At 40.9% G+C, this 18,543-nt stretch overlaps 1 protein-coding gene across 2 annotated transcripts in view; it reads left to right on the forward strand.

Moving 5' to 3' along the window:
* LOC139201018 (transcription factor SOX-6-like) overlaps positions 1–18,543 on the forward strand; it is a 104,285-nt gene that overhangs the window by 52,839 nt on the left and 32,903 nt on the right. For both annotated transcript variants that reach the window (XM_070830220.1, XM_070830221.1), the window contains exons 5-7: positions 4,040–4,129; positions 12,879–13,051; positions 15,406–15,474. In XM_070830220.1, the coding sequence (XP_070686321.1) occupies positions 4,040–4,129; positions 12,879–13,051; positions 15,406–15,474 (332 nt within the window). The remainder of the gene's footprint in view (positions 1–4,039; positions 4,130–12,878; positions 13,052–15,405; positions 15,475–18,543) is intronic.

The raw sequence follows: 18,543 nt of genomic DNA on the forward strand, positions 1-18,543 counted from the left end.
ATAGGTGATTGATGAGCTACTTTTTGTGTCAACAAATACAAAGAAAACACTTCATCATCAGTATCTATCAGTACATATCCACATATTTAGATTTATACATCGATTGGATACAAAGAATAACCCCATTATAAATCTGAACCCTATCGATAGATATTGTAGGTTGGGATTGGTCCAGTAGATCGCCTCCATCTGCAGCCAAGAATGGGCGGCGAATGGGCTGTAATGACTACAGAGTAATCCTTCAGGGCAATTTGGTCTGATCAAAGTACGTCCGCTTAAAGTGCTTGTTTCTGAAAGGCTCAGCTTGTCACTCAAAGTGTCTGACAGCGTTACAGGAAGCATCCTCACACTGACAGACCTGCAATATTGTACCCGTAAGACTTTTTGTTTATCCAGAAAAAGCCATTGTATTGCTCTATTCTAACCCACCAGACTCCACTGACAAAAACAATCATGTTTTTATTTGCTGATCTACCGCTGCCTCTAACGGTTAGTTTGTTTTTGTTATTGTATAACACAGATATCATGGTTGATCCAAACTAACGCTTTAAAATGCCAAAGTCACACAGTAACACAAAGAAAACTGATCAAAACAGCAGCAGACCAGGAACAACATTTATTTATTATTTATTGTGCAGTCAATACAATGGCTATTTCTGGTTAAACAGAAAGGATCCTACACGTCTGTCTCTGCAGGAATCCTCTCTGTAATGTTGTCAGACACAGCAAATAACAATCTGAGCACGATCAGGGGCAAAACAAGCACTTTTAGTGGGCATGCTTCGATCTGGTGCATTTGCCCCGAAGGATTACATTGCAGCCATTATAGCCTGTTTGTTGCTCACTCTTGGCTGCCGACTGAGGCGATCTGCTGGACCAACTGGCTGTCAAACCCAAAATATGTAAAAAAATATGGCTTAGTTTAAAGTTTAAAAACACCTAAATTATCCTTTAAATACATTTTTGCATTTTGTCACTACTTTTTCTGTCTTTTTACTTATTTCTCCTATTTTTCTAATCTCTCTCATCTTTTCATTCAAGCTATTAGAAAATGTCCGTACTTACAGAGGACGAAACAAGCATTTTCATCATCCTGCTGCTCAACTCACCTCCCCTTGTTGTCGTTGTCTTTCCCACTTCCCTCCTTCCCCACGTCTCCCCTCCTCTTTTCTTTTAATCTACCCTTCCTTCTCTCCTCACCCCATTCATCCTCCCTCTCCCGCCTCTTCTTTAAACCGTCCATCTCCTGCTTTTCTCCTCCACTTGATAAAGTAGTCAGTGTCTGGACAGCGAAGAATTTTTATCCACCCTCCAATCTAAACAGCACTTGATCCCCGACTCGGTCACAGGGACAGATAGAGAGCCATCTAGGGTAAAACATCGCCCTCTCATCGTCTCTCATCCCTCTCTTCTTCCTCTCTACCTCTTCTCCTCCCCACTTACACCTCACCCCTCCCATCCCCCGCTGTTCTTCGTGTCTGATGTGTTTATCAGTACAGGGGGTATAAATTGTGCATCAGAGTACACACACCGTTGACTTATGCAGATGCATCTTGGAGTTACAGGTTGTATTTTCCTCCTTAAGTGCTTCCATAAATTGCGCTCCCTAATTTTGTTTTATATGAGGCCCGCTGAACGAGTGCACATTGGCGTCTTTAGGTCTTGTGATGAGAAAAAAAGAGTCTCCCATCCTGACCTTATCCTCCAGCTTTCTGCCTTTACTGGCTGTAAATATCACCCATTGAACCAAATGTACACAAATACATATCCAGTGGAGCCACTTGTCCAATAAATCTGTGAAAAATGGGGTGGATTCCGTGAAAAATGGGATGGATTCCATTGTCCTGAGGGTGGGGAAGTGGTATTAATTACCTTATTTTACTGCAATAGTGAGCATCAGTCTGGAAATACCCACTGTTTTTCCCCAAATAAGGGAAATCACCATCATGTACTTTGTGTAAGTTGTTTCTTTGTCATGTAGCTGTCTGCCACCCTCCATCTTCCCTTCCATTGTCCCCCCCCCTTTGTTTACATTGATCCCATGTGATCTGGACGGCTGCATTAGCTTATTTACAACAATCATAATCCGACTGTAAACATGCAAGGCTTTAATGGACTCAATGAGGAAGTTGTGCTCAGCCGGCGGACGGCATGTCTTGACCACACAATGGGCCCATACTCACAAACTAAACATTAAGCCATTCACAATAGGCCATGTGCCTTCACGAATGCCTATAGCGCCTTTTGTCAGGATAAAGGCACCACAAATGAGCTATTGTCTGACTTAACCATTCTAAATCAGGCAAGCCCTCAGGGGCATGTTTTCCACACAGCACCCAAGAATGTCTCCTTTTTCTATGTGTATGTGTATGTGTGTGTGTGTGTGTGTGTGTGTGTATGTGAGTGTTTTTTTGACGTCCTTGGTGACTGAGGCTTCGGCATGGGGCCCTGCGTGACCATGACACCATCTGTGGCACGTCCGCTGGCACGAAAACCAGAGCATACACACAGACTCAGGCAATTGAAAGAGTGTGTACAGTATGTACAAGGGAACAGTTTTGTATGCAGACACACTCACACAAGTATTGCGTACCTGAAAGTGGTGGAGGAAGTATCTAGAACTTCTATTTAATTGTGTAATCCTTAGGATTTCAGCCCTGGCTAATTTGAAGTTTCCCATTGAAGGTCCCATTTGATCCGAGATGATACTTACTTGAGCAGCTACTCTGTCAGACAAGCAATAGGAGAACAGCAACTCATATAGCCGATCTGTTTACAGTACACCTAAGTAAACCATGGGAAGATTCATTGTGTCACGCTCTTTTAATAAAAAAGACTAAAGAAGACTCAACAATGTTGTCCACTGTGATCGCCTGCATCATGTGAAATGTGTGCATGCACACAGGGTCTCATCCAGCGTGTGCATACATCCTGTCCTTGTGTCTGGAAACTCAACTTGCATGGAAAAGGCAGACACCACCAGGAACATTGAGAACTTTAAACTTCACAGAAAGGCAATCACAAAATGCCAATACTCTGAACTGCTACCTCTGAAAACTGTCCACCAGAAAAATGATGAAAAATCTGGTTTCATACCATATGAATCTTCAGGGTTGCCAGTTTTTTGACAGTGCAAAAATACCCAATTACAAGCAAAAGTCTTGCATTTAATGCTGAAGAAAAAGTACGAAGCATGAGAAGTAAATTGTTCTTTATGTAAAATATGTAAAAGTAGGTTTTGAATGTGAAAGCAACTGGTGATTTTGTTTTAGCTGAAACTATTATATCAAGTGTAGTGAAAGTAGCATGAAATGGGAAAAATCTAGCAGCACTAATGCCTCAAAACTGTACTTAGTTACATTCCACCACTGATACCTGACCAAGTCACACACTCATACACATGTGCAGATATCTGTCTCCCTGTTTGTCTCTCTGCTATCCGCCCGAGGAAGAATTGAAAAGTTCCAATTGTTTGAATAAAGTTCACAGAAGGACTCCAATCGAACAAATGAGACCTTATGAATCTTATGAGACCACGTGTCTCTGATGTCTAATACCCCGAGGCTATGAGACACATTGTGAGAGAGAGGACAGCCACAAATAAGACCTCATCTCAGAACAATGCAGACATTCTCATTTGGTCAGCTGGATGGCTGCTGCAATTTTTTAAAATATTTTTTTGTAAAAAATGATACGTTTTTATGCATTTAACATTCACAAGCGTGGGTTGTTATCTGTCTTGTTCTTTTCTCTCTGTCTCTTCGGTTTTATTGCCCACTTTTGTCCTCCTCTTGCTTCTGGTGTGTATTTCAAAGTTTATTTTTCTGGGCAAAAAGGAATCTTTAGTGAACTTACCAAACAGTTTTATCCAACAGGTAGTACATGCATCATTTCTGAAAATACAAACCAGAAATCTTACTTCAAATCTCAGGAGTTGTCATCTCAAGAATATGTTACAATGTTATATCATTTTGTGCCTTTTTTGGTTGATGTTAAATGACATAAAAACTGAAAGTGATTCTTTTTGGCCTTTTTCTAGAACCCACTTGCATGGAGAGGCTCCTGTCCAAGGAGTGGAAAGAGCGCGTTGACCGCCTGAACGCCAACGAACTGCTGGGGGAGGTCAAAGGTAAGAGCAGTCTTGGATCAGAGAGAAAACATTTAGCACTCCAGCTAAACCTGCATTCACATTCATGCCAAGAGATGCCAAAGTTTACTGGATGTAAACGGTGACTCTTTCTGCTTCCCTGTGGCCAGATGGCACCACAATACATGACGTATGTGGGCTGTTCAAGGCAAGAGAGTAAAAAAATGAGAAAAACAGCAAGGAGGAAAACTTTCTGCAATAACTCATACTTTTCTGAAACCTGCACATCCTTTAGTATCTGAGGAACCTTCACTTATTCTCTCTGGGTGACCCAAAAACCGACAGCGTTATAAAACAAGTGGTATGTGCACAAAAAATGACACCTCTTTGCAAACCTAAATTCAAGGGTAAGAAACGGTCAAATGTGCTGTAATTCTGTCCTCCATGTGTATACTTTCGGCATGTTTCTGCATATGACAGCAAAAGAATAAATGGTCAGCGGACCTACCTGCCACCATAGAAGGAGCAGCGAAGGCCGGTTTACACAGTGCAGGTTATAATTGTGACTTTGATTAAAGGGTGTGTATGAAGGGAGAGGCTGCCCATGCTCCAATATTCTTGTCAGCAAATGGTGTTTATGAAGCTATACAGTGAATTGCACTGAGAGAAAAACATATTCTCAACCTGCTCTGGTATTCAAAAGTGAAAATAGCAGCATTACAGGGGGATCTTGTGGTAAAATGTAGTTTGGTTCCTGCAGCCTCTCTGCAGGTAGGGAGGGAATGAGAAGCATCCTTTTTAATGATCAAAGACTGGAATATCTTACTTACTTGCTTTATATCTAATTAAATATTTAGCTTGTTAAGAATTTGTTCAAAATCTTCTGTTTAGACTTCAGCGTTAGTTTTGTGTATAAGTTATTGGGATAATTTACACTGAATGAATACTGTATGTACAATATGAAACATGTCCCCCAGAATGTCATAAGCATATACCGAAGATAACATTTCACATTATATATGCAGAAGTCATTGTGTTCATTATCACTATTTAATATTAAAGAGAAGTATTTAAATAAAAATTGATATTATAAAAAGTACAAATTGAAAAAATTAAAGATTTTACAAATAGCATTTGCCAAACAGAAATTATATTTCTCTAATTCTATTTATCTGAGAGTAAACTTGTTTATTATTGTTATTAAATTGAATTAAAAAAAACAGTGAGCTTTAGGAAGTGATGCTCATGGCTGATAGATACATGATAGAAATTAGGAAACGATACATGTTTAACATGTTAACAACTTTACTGTCTGGACTGACGAAATTTATAATAGTTTTGTAGAAGTGTAACAATCTTGTCTTCAGTGATTTAAACCTACAAAAAGAAAAATAATGGTAGAAAACATCTACAACTTTGGAAAGCTAATCAGTTTACACAGAGAAATGCTCTCCGTCCTCTGAGCTACAGCAAATTCAACGTTAGTTGCTAACGGCTCTGCAGTTGAGCTTTCCTCAGTGAGAGAAACTGTTTGTGATCGTCTCCCGTTGAAATGGCAAGCATTTCCTCTGTGGAAAGTGGAAAAAAGGGACGACAGAGAGCCTTCTGCTGCAGAACAGCACCGACATTGACTTTCACTCCATGTCAGACACACACACACACACACATATACACACACACAAACATGCACTATCTATACACAGAAACTACACATACATACTTAAACACCTTTTTGCATCACCAGATATCCATTACATATACTGTACATCTGCCAGATCACTAATTGAGAGACATAGACTGGTAGCCAATTGAAGTAGTAATTCAAAAAAATTAAAAATTTTTGCAGAATATTTCATCTTTCGATCACTGTGTTTTCACAAAGTCTTAAAGTGGCAATCTGATCGAAATCCAGGTCAAGTGCAGGATCACTCTCTGTACAGACCCTGACAACCTCATTTCTCTTCTGATGTATTTCTCTGTATTTGACGACACAGACTTTAACACTTTAACGTTAAAAAACATTTTCTTGTTGGGTTCTACTGTTAACTGAATTGAGAAACAGACAGAATAAGAAATGCTGGAATAGAAAATAGAAAACTCTGTTGACCTCTGTCTCTCAAACTCCATTAAATATCTCTCAATGCTTTTGTGTGTTGAATCTGTCAATAAGTCTTTTATCCAAAACAGATAACACACACACTGGTAGCTGCACACTTTTTTATAGCTTTCCACTCTAAATCAGAGGTACAAGGCTATTCAATATTTGACTTAAACTTTGTTTGCACCGAGTCTGTTTATATCTTACTCTAAGTCGGGACGTCACATGGAAGGATAAAATCTAAACCGAGTGTTTTCACACACTTATACTCAAAGATGGAGCGAGGAAGAAAGAGAGAGGATGGTCTTTTCTCATAGTTTGAGGGCTTCTAGAGACACATATTTATGTTGAAAAGACATTAACAAGGCCATTTGCTTGCATGCATAATATGCCCTCTTTAATTTCAAAATTTAAAAAATACACATTTACAACATTTTTTCTTTTGTTTCCCAACAAATTATCCAATCTTACAGCACAATATCTATTCACAGTGACTGCCACATTATGAAACATTTGTATGGCTATATTTCGGCACTTTCTTCACTTGGTTAAGGTTAGGGAAAGGTCACGGTCTATTTTATACAGAAAAAAGTCAGCAGTGACATGAGACATTCAGATTATTACTAACATTTCACAAAAGCAATGATCTTTTCTTTACCTTAACTTAAGTACTAAGCTACAGGTGGGAGCCAGGATGTGAACCCTGGATTCTGGTGTCTGATGTAGTGCTTCATTCACTTAAAGAAATGTTGTCTCTGAATAAAATCCAAGTGGTATATATAATACATAGTAATATAAACATAATTTCAAGGAGGCAGGCTTGGAAATAAGAGCTTCCTGAGACAATGCTCCTCCAAAATGACTTCTTATCAAATTTAAAGGCGCCCTGTGGAGTACTCTTACAAACAAGGAAAACTATTCATTATTACTCACCAATACACATGTTGTGAATCCTTTGCTGGCCCATTGCAGCTTATCTTGGCATGTTACCACCACCTGTAGCTCAGTGGAACAAGGTGACACCATTGGTGGAACTGTGTATTGCTGCAGCCACATGAGTGTCTCCCTGTGCAGGAAATAAACAGAACAGGGCCCCATAGCACTGCTGGAGATCTCTGGCCTTTAATGGACAATAATAGTAGCTGACATTAAAGGCTCATTTTTAATGTGGTAAATCATAGCTTCGTGCATGTTTTTTTTTCAATGCATATAATTCAGTATTGCTGACCCTGATATAATCTCTTGGAATACATTTTGACTGAGGTGCAGCGGAGGCAAGCAGACCCAACACAACAGTGTGCTTGTCCTATAGATAAAGTTGGAATGTGCAGCATATCAATTTCTTGTGTGTTAGTTTAAGGCACCAATAAACATGAATAAATATAGCACGTACAAGTACATGCATGCACATAAATGATTACACACACACACATACACACACATGCATGCATGCACACACACACATGCACACACACAGATGTCTCTGTTCGTCCAGCTGCGTCCTGACCAAAGAAACGCTCTGATTGAATTCAAGGGTTGAGGTCTTTTATTTCTTGATGGCTGAAGTGAAGCCCAGTCTGGATGACCTAAATACGCAAACACAACTGTTGCTCTGTGTCTTCTCACACAACAACCTGAACCTATTTGTTCAGTCGCAGTTATTTTTAGGGTGAAGAAAACTGATGACCTCCTTTTTTTTTTTTTTCGGAGCCTTGAACCGTTGAACCCTTCAACATGCATGCATGTATAATGTATATGTTTTTTAACTCTTACTTATCCTCGGGAGGCTGGATGCTTTTTTAACTACAACATGCCTCACTATACACACTTGGGAATGCGCCCAAAAGGACTTCTCTCATCTAGTGCAACCCACCGTGTAGCTCCAGCAGGATTTAACCTCAGTTTTGTGATTATTTGCTCATAATAAGCTCAAAAGCTGGTGTTGTTAGGTGGCTGGAGTTAAAGCCACTCGGTCCTCTGCTGATTGTAACCAGTGTGCTCCAAGGTGCCAAGATATCTTTATTCACAATGCTATAGTACACATGTAGGGCAGAAGTTGACTGAATTTGTGCAACATTCTGGGTAAAATCTAGATGCACGAAAAAACTCCACAAAATTTAAGTGAATTTTCCTGAAGTTGGGAAAAGAAAAACTAACGCTTCAGGTGGTGTTTTGTAACCATTAGAGTACCAGAAACTCTGGGAAATATTAAAGTTCATGGCTGCTTCCTATCTATTATGCATTTAGTTACATACTATGTTCATGAATTCATTTGACACTTCTGTCCAAACACATCAAGAAGCAATTTTGTCTGTTTTCATTATATATTACGGGCTCGCGGTGAAGGGATGTGGGTGGCAGCAGTATGACAGTAATCCATTTACAAGGACAATAAAAAATGATTGCGCATGATTAAACAACTGAAATAAAACAGGAGGAGGATGCAAAGGAAGGTCTTACAACACCATTATGAATTTGAAAAAACTCTAATCTAATATTAGCAGCAACTTTCCAAACTACTGCAGACTACCCCAAAACAAGAATGTGCTGAAAGCAAAAAAACAGACAAACATCCAAACTCTCGTCTCCGCTTCAAACTCCAAACTCAGATGATAAATGATGTGTTTGCAAGACTGTGCAGATGTTTTGATCAGTTTTCCAGTAGCTATTATTGTCATGCCTCTCGCTGAAAGTTTTTCCTCCACATCTATGATTTTTGACAGATTTGGACATTTTTGATTTTCCTGTATTTACATTTACAATTTTTACAGATAAAGTGAAAAAGCTTAAAAGAACAGATGGGTAGAAAGCGTCTGATTATACTGTCAGATGCAGGAGCTGGCACATCTGGCAGCAATAACCATACTGACATTCAAGAGTCACTTAAATTATCTTCGTCTCAGGCATCTTAGCCATTGCAACTTTTTGTTTTCATAAAAATGCTACCGACAATCTGGAAAAGCGAGCTGTGTACAGTAAACCTGAATGTGTCCGGATTGAATGTAATGTCTTTTTATCTCACTGCCCCGAGGACATCATGCCACTTGTTTTGACAATATGCAGCGATCGTGTTTGTCTTGAAGCTGTGGGCTGATGGGAAGTCAAGTGTCAGAGTGTTTGTTGTGGTGTGACACTGAGGAGAAGGTTTAGCCACCTAGAGGAATGCTGGGAGTCTGCCGCACAGACACCACCATGAAATGTGATTCTTTGGCAGAGGCCCAAAGCATCGGGCGCCATCAGATGTGATACTGTGACTGCGTGATGGTTTGCATGTGTGTTTTTTTGTGCTGTTGTGTGTTTGAATGTTTGATTCATGGCGTGTATATGTCATTAGTGGAGTGTAGGCGGTAGTGACTGGACACAATTTCATGATATATTGAGTCACTTTACATAGTTAACATTTAATTGAATAGGTACAATAAAAAAATTACATTTTGTTTTATAAATAAATGTTATCTTTGAAATCACTTACACATTTACACACTGTAGACAATTAAACATGTAAATACACATGTAGCAGCACAAGGAAAATACGAGCACAGGTCGATGGAAGGTGTACTCTGAATGATTTGTGTTTTGAGAGTGTGTATTCTACCACAGCAATTGTGGCAATGCACTTTTTTATTACTTACGATTAAAGAAAAATCCCACTTTGATTCCCACAAATAAAACACTATAAATCCAAACATTGTGTAACCAGTGACAACTAACAAACATCTCATGCAGAAGTAAGAGACATCGTTCTCCTCTCTTCAGTCTCGATTCAGACACAGACCATCGTCGTCATCCCAACAGAGTGAGAAAACAGTTAATGGCTTTCTGTTTTGGCTGATGCCCTCAGCAGGTGTCGGGAATAATCCTGATGGATGGAAAGCGGAAAACATTTGAGATGATTATTGGTGCCAGAAGTGTTGAAGGAACGCAAGGCGATGCGTGTGGAATGCACAACTTGTAATCCACAAAGATGAATCATGGAGCTGTAATCGCAGTTGTTGCGATTACACAATAGGTTTTACTTCATTGTGAGGAATGTCGGGGAATAGAAAGAAGTCTATGTGTTCGTCTGTGTGTGTGTGTGTGTGTGTGTGTGTGCGTGTGTGTACGTTTGTGTGTGTTTTAATACATGACAGCATTATAAAGTATCCATCGGTGTTGCAAGACTGCATTGGTCAAAGAGGCATAGGGTGGGTTGAAGAGGAGTGGTGAAGAGGATAAGAGTGATGATAAGGGCAGAGGGGAAGAAAGAGGTGATGAGGTGATTGAGGGAGCTGATGAGAAAAGAAGGGAGGAGAAGAGATAGAGCAGACGCGATGAGTGGAGAGAAGAAGGAAAGACAGATGAGTAAGTAAAGAGAGAAGAGAACATGAGTAGTGCGGGTGGAAGTGATGAGAAGAGGAGGAGGAGGAGAATTAGGAGGAGAGAGAAAGGGAGAAAGAGGGGAGGAAAAGCAGAAGAAAGTAAAAGGAAGTGAGACAAGAGAGCAGGAAAGGAAAGGAGAGAGGAGAGGTGATGAAAGGAAAACAAAGAGAAGAAGCTAATGGTGAAAGGAGAGGAGGAATCAAAAGAGCAGAGAAGAGAAAATAATAAGAAGAGGAGAGATGGAGAAAGGGAAGGAGGGGAGCAAAGGAATAAGGAGAGGAGAAGTGATGAGAGGATGCAAGGAGGGGAAATGGGGAACAAAAGAGGAGAGGAGAGACCACAGGGAGAATCTGGACTTGGAAGTAGAGTAACTGATGGGGAGGTTGTTTGGGGAAAACTAAAAAAAGAAAGAATGAAAGCATGAAAAAAAGACAAGAAGAGGAGAATGTTGCCTTTGATACAGGGGTGCTGAGGGGTAATTTTTGTGTGTGTGTGTGAGTGTGTGTGTGGTAGGGGGCCAGTCGAGGGTACAATAGGGGCCTGACAGGACTACAATGGACACTCTGTTAGTATGCAGGTAGTGTTGGGGCCACCCTGCAATCTCCCTACATGGCCCCAGGGCAAGACCTTACACACACACACACACACACACACACACACACACACACACACACTGTGGAGAGCAAGAACTTCTAAACAAGATAAACTTCACTGTGGATGAGTTTATGCACATATTGTATACTCACACACACACACACACACACACACACACTCCCACAAACAAGTTGAACTTGCATGTCGCGCATGTCGTGCCCATTCACACAGTGACACACAATGAAAACCAAGAACTGCTCAACATGTTGGCCATGTATGCATCCACAGAACAAGAGAAATCACACACACACACACACACACACTCAGGAGCTGCAGGGTCAGGCTCTGCTCTGGCTGATGTAAATTCTCAGGAGGGCGTCTGTTGCTTCTGAGCTTCTATCATCTACAAACAATGTTGTTTGAGAAGGGAATTAACCTTCCTTTATGCTGCTCGCAGCTGCCAACACATGGATTCAAGTTAAAAGGACAAACGAGTTTTCCAGTGTGTAGACGTGTGTGACTGAAACGTACCACCTCCCTGTAGGAGTGGGAAAAACAACATGGCTTTTTGTCCAGGCCCTGATTGGCCAGTTATATGGCTGAAATGCAACACAGATAAAATGAATACAACATGGTTTAGTTTTTCAGTCACATGCAGTAACGCTAGTCATAGTGGCTTCATTTAGCTGTTCATGCCTCACGATCAGTGGCTTAATTAACTAATGCAGGTATAAACACAGAGATGCACAAGTCCTCCCAATTTGCAGAGACCACAGACTCGATTCCTAGTATCATCCCATGCTGACGACACCTTCCCCAAAGACCAACAACAGACTTAGCAGTGATAAGAACTTCACTTCTGAGGGAACTTGGCATTCCAACATTGAGAGAAAACAGGATAAAGGCTTTTTAAAAGCTAACAAAAACAAGTTACGACAGAGGTGATATGGAGGGAGTAGAATTTGACATAAAAGAGAACTGCATGGAATCCAGCACACAACTAAATGCACTATATGGATTCTGAAGTATGTAGACTTTGTAGTGGCATAACATCCCAGAGATTGCGTAGAGATGGTAGTGAAATGATGTGAGGTGATGAAAACGTGTTATCACTGTCTGTTGTGATACATTCAATGGAATCTATTGATCGGACAGGATATAAAAGGAGTTGTACAAGTGTCGGCCCTCTCTCCTGACAAAAACCTGCCAAGAATGTTGAAATCATAAACCTGGAAGCTTGTAACAGCTACTTATTTAAGTTAAAGGTTAACTTAAAGTGATTTTATTGTTCTTGGGTGCAGACACTAAGTGGTAAACACTGATGGCATGTAGAGACAAGACAGAAGATAATAAGTAGTAAGATGTTGGTAGAAGCCAGATGATTTATGGGAATTTGGGGTTTCTAACGTTTCTTGTTCATGTTGGCCAACCGCACGTGATTTCTTTTTTTATTGGCTTTGTTGAAGTTGCTTTGGTTTGGGGATTTTGTATGAGTAAAAAAGTTCCAAGGCACTTCAAGACAAAGAGGAACACTTCAGGGAGTGGCACATAGCGTGATTGTTTGACAATCATATGAACAGAACAAGTTTAGAACACCCAATCCATGCAATGTGTCAATACCAGGCTCTCTCCGAAGAGCAACGCAGGAATTAAATATTTAATTCTGGCCATGGACCATCCTAAATACTTTATCCCCTTTTTGACATTCTTCTCTTGCACTTTCTTCTTGCTCCTGTCCAGGTACGCCAGAGTCGCTGGAGGAGAAGGAGCGCCAGCTTTCCACCATGATTGGTCAGCTGATCAGTCTGAGGGAGCAGCTCCTGTCCGCCCATGACGAGCAGAAAAAGATGGCCGCCTCACAGCTGGAGAAGCAGAGACAACAGATGGAGCTGGCCAGGCAGCAGCAGGAGCAGGTATGAGTAGAAAGGGTATGAGTGTGCTGTGGGGCCACATGGTGTCGGTGATATTGAGTTATCTGTAGTAGTTGTGCGAGGAGAAAAAAGAACAAGAGCATGTGAGTAGTCTAAATACTGCAGTCTTATAGTAGCGGTAAGTATTTTGGGTTTTGTGTGTTTCTATGTGGAATTATTGCACCAAGAGAATCACATTGTGCATATGTGTGTGTGTGTGTAAGTTAAAGTCCAGGGGATATAGTGTTAAAAATACTGTAATAGTCTGTCGTCACTTTCCTTCATTCCTTTCAGGTAAGATAACATTTTGCTCCCTAACTTGACTGCTGAGATTTGGGGGTGCAGTGACATAAATGAGAGCATGTGCTTACAGTACATTTAATAAAACAAAGAAAAGAAAAGCTAATGAAACAATTATTACCACGTTTAATGACCATGTTTTATGGCCTGCAGACTGACTTCTTACTTCAGTATTGACATGTCGTATCAAACAGCAGTGTTTCCTGTAGTCACTTTTGGCTTCTCCTCTGACTTAAGTTGTTAAGATCAGTGGCTCCTAACACAGTATGCTTGCTCATGTGAAGAATTATGCTCCCAGTTATTTGTATTTGTTTAAAAGGCAGGTACATTTATACAATATTTTGCAAGGTAAAAGCCTAGACTAAAAAAAAAAAGGTCTGATAAATAAACTTTATGCACCAGAATTGTTTTTTAAATCCTATTTTCTACACTGGTAATCATCTTGTAACCCTTTAGCTGTTGTCACATGACCCCCTCACTGCCTGACCACCCATATCCCTCGCCTTGTTGGACTTTGCTCTAGTGATGCTGGTGTGTAAAATGCCATTTGTGTGTCTGTGTGACTTCAAAAGTTGTAGAAAAAGTTACTGATGCTCTTCAAGTGTCAGACATAAAGAACAGTGTGTGACAGAGAAAGAGGGAGAGAGCCTAAGCAGAGAGGTGTTTAGGTAAGCTGCTTTTTGTTTTCGCTGTTTTCTGACACGTAACTGTAGGTCGGCATACGACAGGCTCTGTTTGGACAAGTTCACACCTCCCATCACAACACATTCCATCTTTCACAGCTTCACAAAGGAACAGGGAAGACGGAGAGAGTGAAAAGAAAGACAGATTCGTATATCAGCCAGTCATTTGGCTGTTGAGACTTGATAGGATAATGCCCTACAGACAAACCTTGAGAAATCTGCCTTTAATGAAATATGACATGTGTGCAAATGGGGCACCGCCTCCCATTCAGCAGCCTGTAATTACATTTCAGAATAAATATACTAAACAACTCCTCAAGAAATGAGAGGGGCAGCTGCTTCACTTTTTTAGCTCAGAGTGGGTGGGATTGACTAGTTGACGTGCTGCCCCTTTAAGGATTTTAACCTGAAGCGACTGGTCGCTCCCGGCTGCCCGTCACCGTCTGAGACTTCACCCCGTGACTTTGGACTTCAGATGGTTTTTAACATCTGACATAAAGACAATCTTACATCAAAACAACAGAGGAAAACATAACTGTGATCAGCCCTCCTGTTAATGAGTGTTGATGTGGTGGTGGGGGGGTCCCACAGGGCGGGTGGGTGTTGTTGTCCCAGTAAACATATCAATCTTTCAGATTCACTGTCAGTTAAGAGGCTTGTACAGGAACTCTTCACGCTGCCAACTGCATGAATTTCGTTTTAATATCCGTCACACGAGGCCGAGGCCCTTTGAGATAATAATCAGGGGTCAAACAGACACCCAACTCACCTCCACTGTACTTCCTGCCTGATTTACTGTACTGCATTCAAGAAACCTTTGAATGCCACAGTTCAGCCTCTGGTTGCTGCCTTTGGCGGTCAGACACTTCCTGATCTTAATCTTCAACGCAGCACAACATTTAACCTGTTGCACATCACGTCCCAAATATTTTTCAGTGGTCTTGATATAGTACACATTTATTCCACTCAATATTAGGACTCAATATTTGTGTGTTATCAATTTTTATTTCTCTAATCTCTTTTAAAAGAAGCAGATTTGTTGGAACTGTCTTGTACCCACATTTTATTTCCCTTGGATCCACAAACAGGTTCTTGAAGCAATAGTAAGCTATTCACCATAAATTAGACAGCTCCAGTTTAGCAACAGCTGGTTAAAGTTCAGCACAGTGTCAGATTGTGTGTTTTAATTTGTATTAATCCTGCACTGACAATCTTGAGGAGTAGCTGTTGATGATAAAAAGCTAAATCATCATAGCGGTGGAAAATAAAGATTTTCTTTGGAGATTTTTATTGTTAATAATGTGGAGAAAATTCTCATTTTCTCATTTTATTGTTTAATTATCATTTTCTCTGTGTGTGTGTGTGTGTTTGCAGATCGCCAGACAACAGCAGCAGCTCCTGCAGCAGCAGCACAAGATAAACATTCTCCAACAACAGATCCAGGTTAGTAGGCAATTACACCATCCTAAATACCCACACACATCAACACATGCACACACACTTTTTTTTTTTCGTTCCTCACATTTTTTAGCTGACTCCTTCTGCTCTCTGCAGATTCCCCTGACTTCTTCCCATTGTGAGGAAGCAGTTAATTTCTCGTCTTTTGCCCTCCATCTGGATGATCTAAGTGTCCATTTTCCTCCTCTTCCTCCGGTTCCATTATTATTGAGTCTTGCGTGATTGGAAAACAGCAATAACACGAGAGGTCGTGACCTCTTCTTTTATGTCTTGCCTGCCACTGAGAGGCAGGACATCACGTTACATCACGCCAGTCTTGCATTCATACGGAGGAATGCAGATATACACACTCACACACACACACACACACACACACACACACACAATAACACACAATGGGTGCCCAGTAATTGCCCTGCTTATGGCTGGATCATTTACTGTTGCATTGATCACTCAGAGATCAATATCCCGGCATCCTCCATGCTTCCTCCTACTCTTTCCCTTTCTCCAATTGTCTATTTATCAACATGTGTTTCCTCTCTTCCCCCCCCAGCATGCACTTTTCTCTCTGTTTCAATCAAACGTTTTATTTTACCTTCGCACATCTACCTCCCAGCTCATGTTACACCTCTGCTGTTTTTTTCTTTCTATTTACTCTTTTTGCAGCCTCCATAAATCAAGCCCATAACAATGAATGGGAAAGAAAAACAATATAAGGTTGACAAGAGACGGGACATAAAAAACAATACATCTTTTACCTCGATACCTACATAGATGCAGATAAATAAAAAAAAAAAAGACTTGCTGTTTCATTCTCACTCCTTATTTATCCCTGATTCTATTATTCTTTTATTCTGTATCTTCTTTGTGGCACCTGGTGCAGAGGTTCATGATTCGTACAATGTACATACGTACATACTTGACAAGAAATTACCACCAGCTGTGAGCCAAATGCTGGTAAATTTGCACGCTGTGGCAGATAGCCATGTTGGAAGTTAGCCAGCTTTTATTTCATTGGTTTATTTTTTAAGTGGTTGGATTGCTGCTGAATTAAATTGACTTGAATCCACTTGCCGCTGTGACCAGTACACTCTCATGCTGTACCCCGAGTACCCCCCATCGGTCCAGAGCTTTGGATCTCCCTGTGCTCCGGAGGTGTGATCTAGTTAACGAGGGCTTGTTTTTTCCCCTCTCTTCGTCTTCTTTTTTTTTTATTACAAGGCCCCACCCTTGGATCTTAATAAAGCTCAGATCAGACTTCATTAGGCCTCTGAGCCCCAGGGGAGAGTGAAACCATAAAAACCAGCTCCGAGTCGGATCGTCTTCCACACTGTGAATCTTGGATACTGTGTCATGTTTGGTTCAGAGGATGAAGGGGTGCAGAGAAAATAGCTCCTGAGAGCAATGTACTATCATGTCGAGCTTCACAAGCATCTGCTGTAAATTCAGGTGAAACTTATTCCCCCGTATCTCTTGTTTCACACTTGAATTTAATTTGAAATGGACAGAATTACTTAAATCTGCTGTTTAGTAAATGTACAGAAATTAATTCGTAAGAGAGACCAAAACAAAGAATTTGTTTTCATTGAAAGCTGCTAAATATTATATACATCACAGCTGGACGTGCGGCAACTTCTTGTTTTGAAACAATAGCATTTCTTGGTGAACAAACGTAGCTTAGTGAGGAGCATATGGTCTATCTACTACAGAGGTTTAAAATTATTATGGCTAAGCTCCAGGGCTTAGTCACTGGGGTACGGGCTGTTTACGCTGTGTCGGATGTGTGTTGGCTTTAAAACACACAGGCGGCGCTGCAACGGTCTGTTTCCACTTATCAAATCCAGACCTGAGCTCCTCTCAGGCCAATACTCTGAGGAGCTGACCAAATGCTACTGTTTCAGCTGAAAAGAATATGCCTCAGTGTGGTAGAGGCACTTTTTCAAAGTGCCTGTTGTTGTTCACGTCTTAATTTGAAGCGCTTTATGTTGTTCAGATAGAAAAAAATAAGAAACCAAACAAAAGTTTCTGCTAGAAAACTGAAATAGTTGCAACTCCCTGATGCTCAGCGCATGCATGCTATCTGTTGCATCATCATGGCAAACAAAGTTAACCGACCTTCAGTGATTAATTAACATTAACTGCATGACTTATTATCATACATTTTGAAAGCTTTATAGATCGACTTTCAACTGAGTCTTAACTGTATCTGATTTATGAACGCAGACCATGAGAACCCAGTGGGGAGCTGTTTTCAGCCCATTTTTCCATTTCTGCATCTCATCACTCCGTCCTTCTGTTCTTTCTGTGGATGGTGTCAGTGTGTTTGTCAGCGAGTGTTGTGAGTGGGGGTGTGTAGTTCAAAGTGACCCAGGTTTCCTGTCATGTGGTTTTAAATGGTGTGGAGAGCCAGTGGGGGATGTCCAGGGGTTAAAGAAACGCTTCCGAAGGCCCCATTTTGATAGATATGGTTACACGCAGGCCTGCATGCACACGCAAACACGTGAAGCAACGTACTGAACAACTGATATTAACACAATTAAGATGTATACACAGACATGCACACACATATGTGTATTTACACATAAACAGACATCTGATATTAACTTAAAGTGGAAACAGTTCATATTGAATAAACACACACATGTAGACACTTAATATATATTTCCATGACACACACTTAAAAACACAAATGCACGTACACACACGTGCAAAAACACACATGTAGGCTCACACACGTCTTAACACACACAGTGGTGGTGGGCCCTTTGTGTGCCGTAGGCAGAGCGGCCCAGCCCAGCCTGGTGGCTGACAGGCATGTGTCTTTGTTAAGTCAGTTCCTATAATGGCTCTCATATGTGGCCCATTTCCTTCGGGCCCACAAAGGCACAGGCCCTAACCGCACCGCCCGGGCCCTAGCTAACAGGCTAATTAATGACTGCAAAGCCGCACTCCTCCTCCGTCTCCTCCTCCCTCTCTCTGTTCTTCATTTATAACTCCTCTGTCTCCTCCTTAGCATGCCCTCCTCCCTCCCTCTCTCGTTTTGGGTTCTTGTTG

The sequence above is a fragment of the Pempheris klunzingeri genome, chromosome 5 (genome assembly GCF_042242105.1).
Source record: "Pempheris klunzingeri isolate RE-2024b chromosome 5, fPemKlu1.hap1, whole genome shotgun sequence".
Taxonomy (NCBI): Eukaryota; Metazoa; Chordata; class Actinopteri; order Acropomatiformes; family Pempheridae; genus Pempheris; species Pempheris klunzingeri.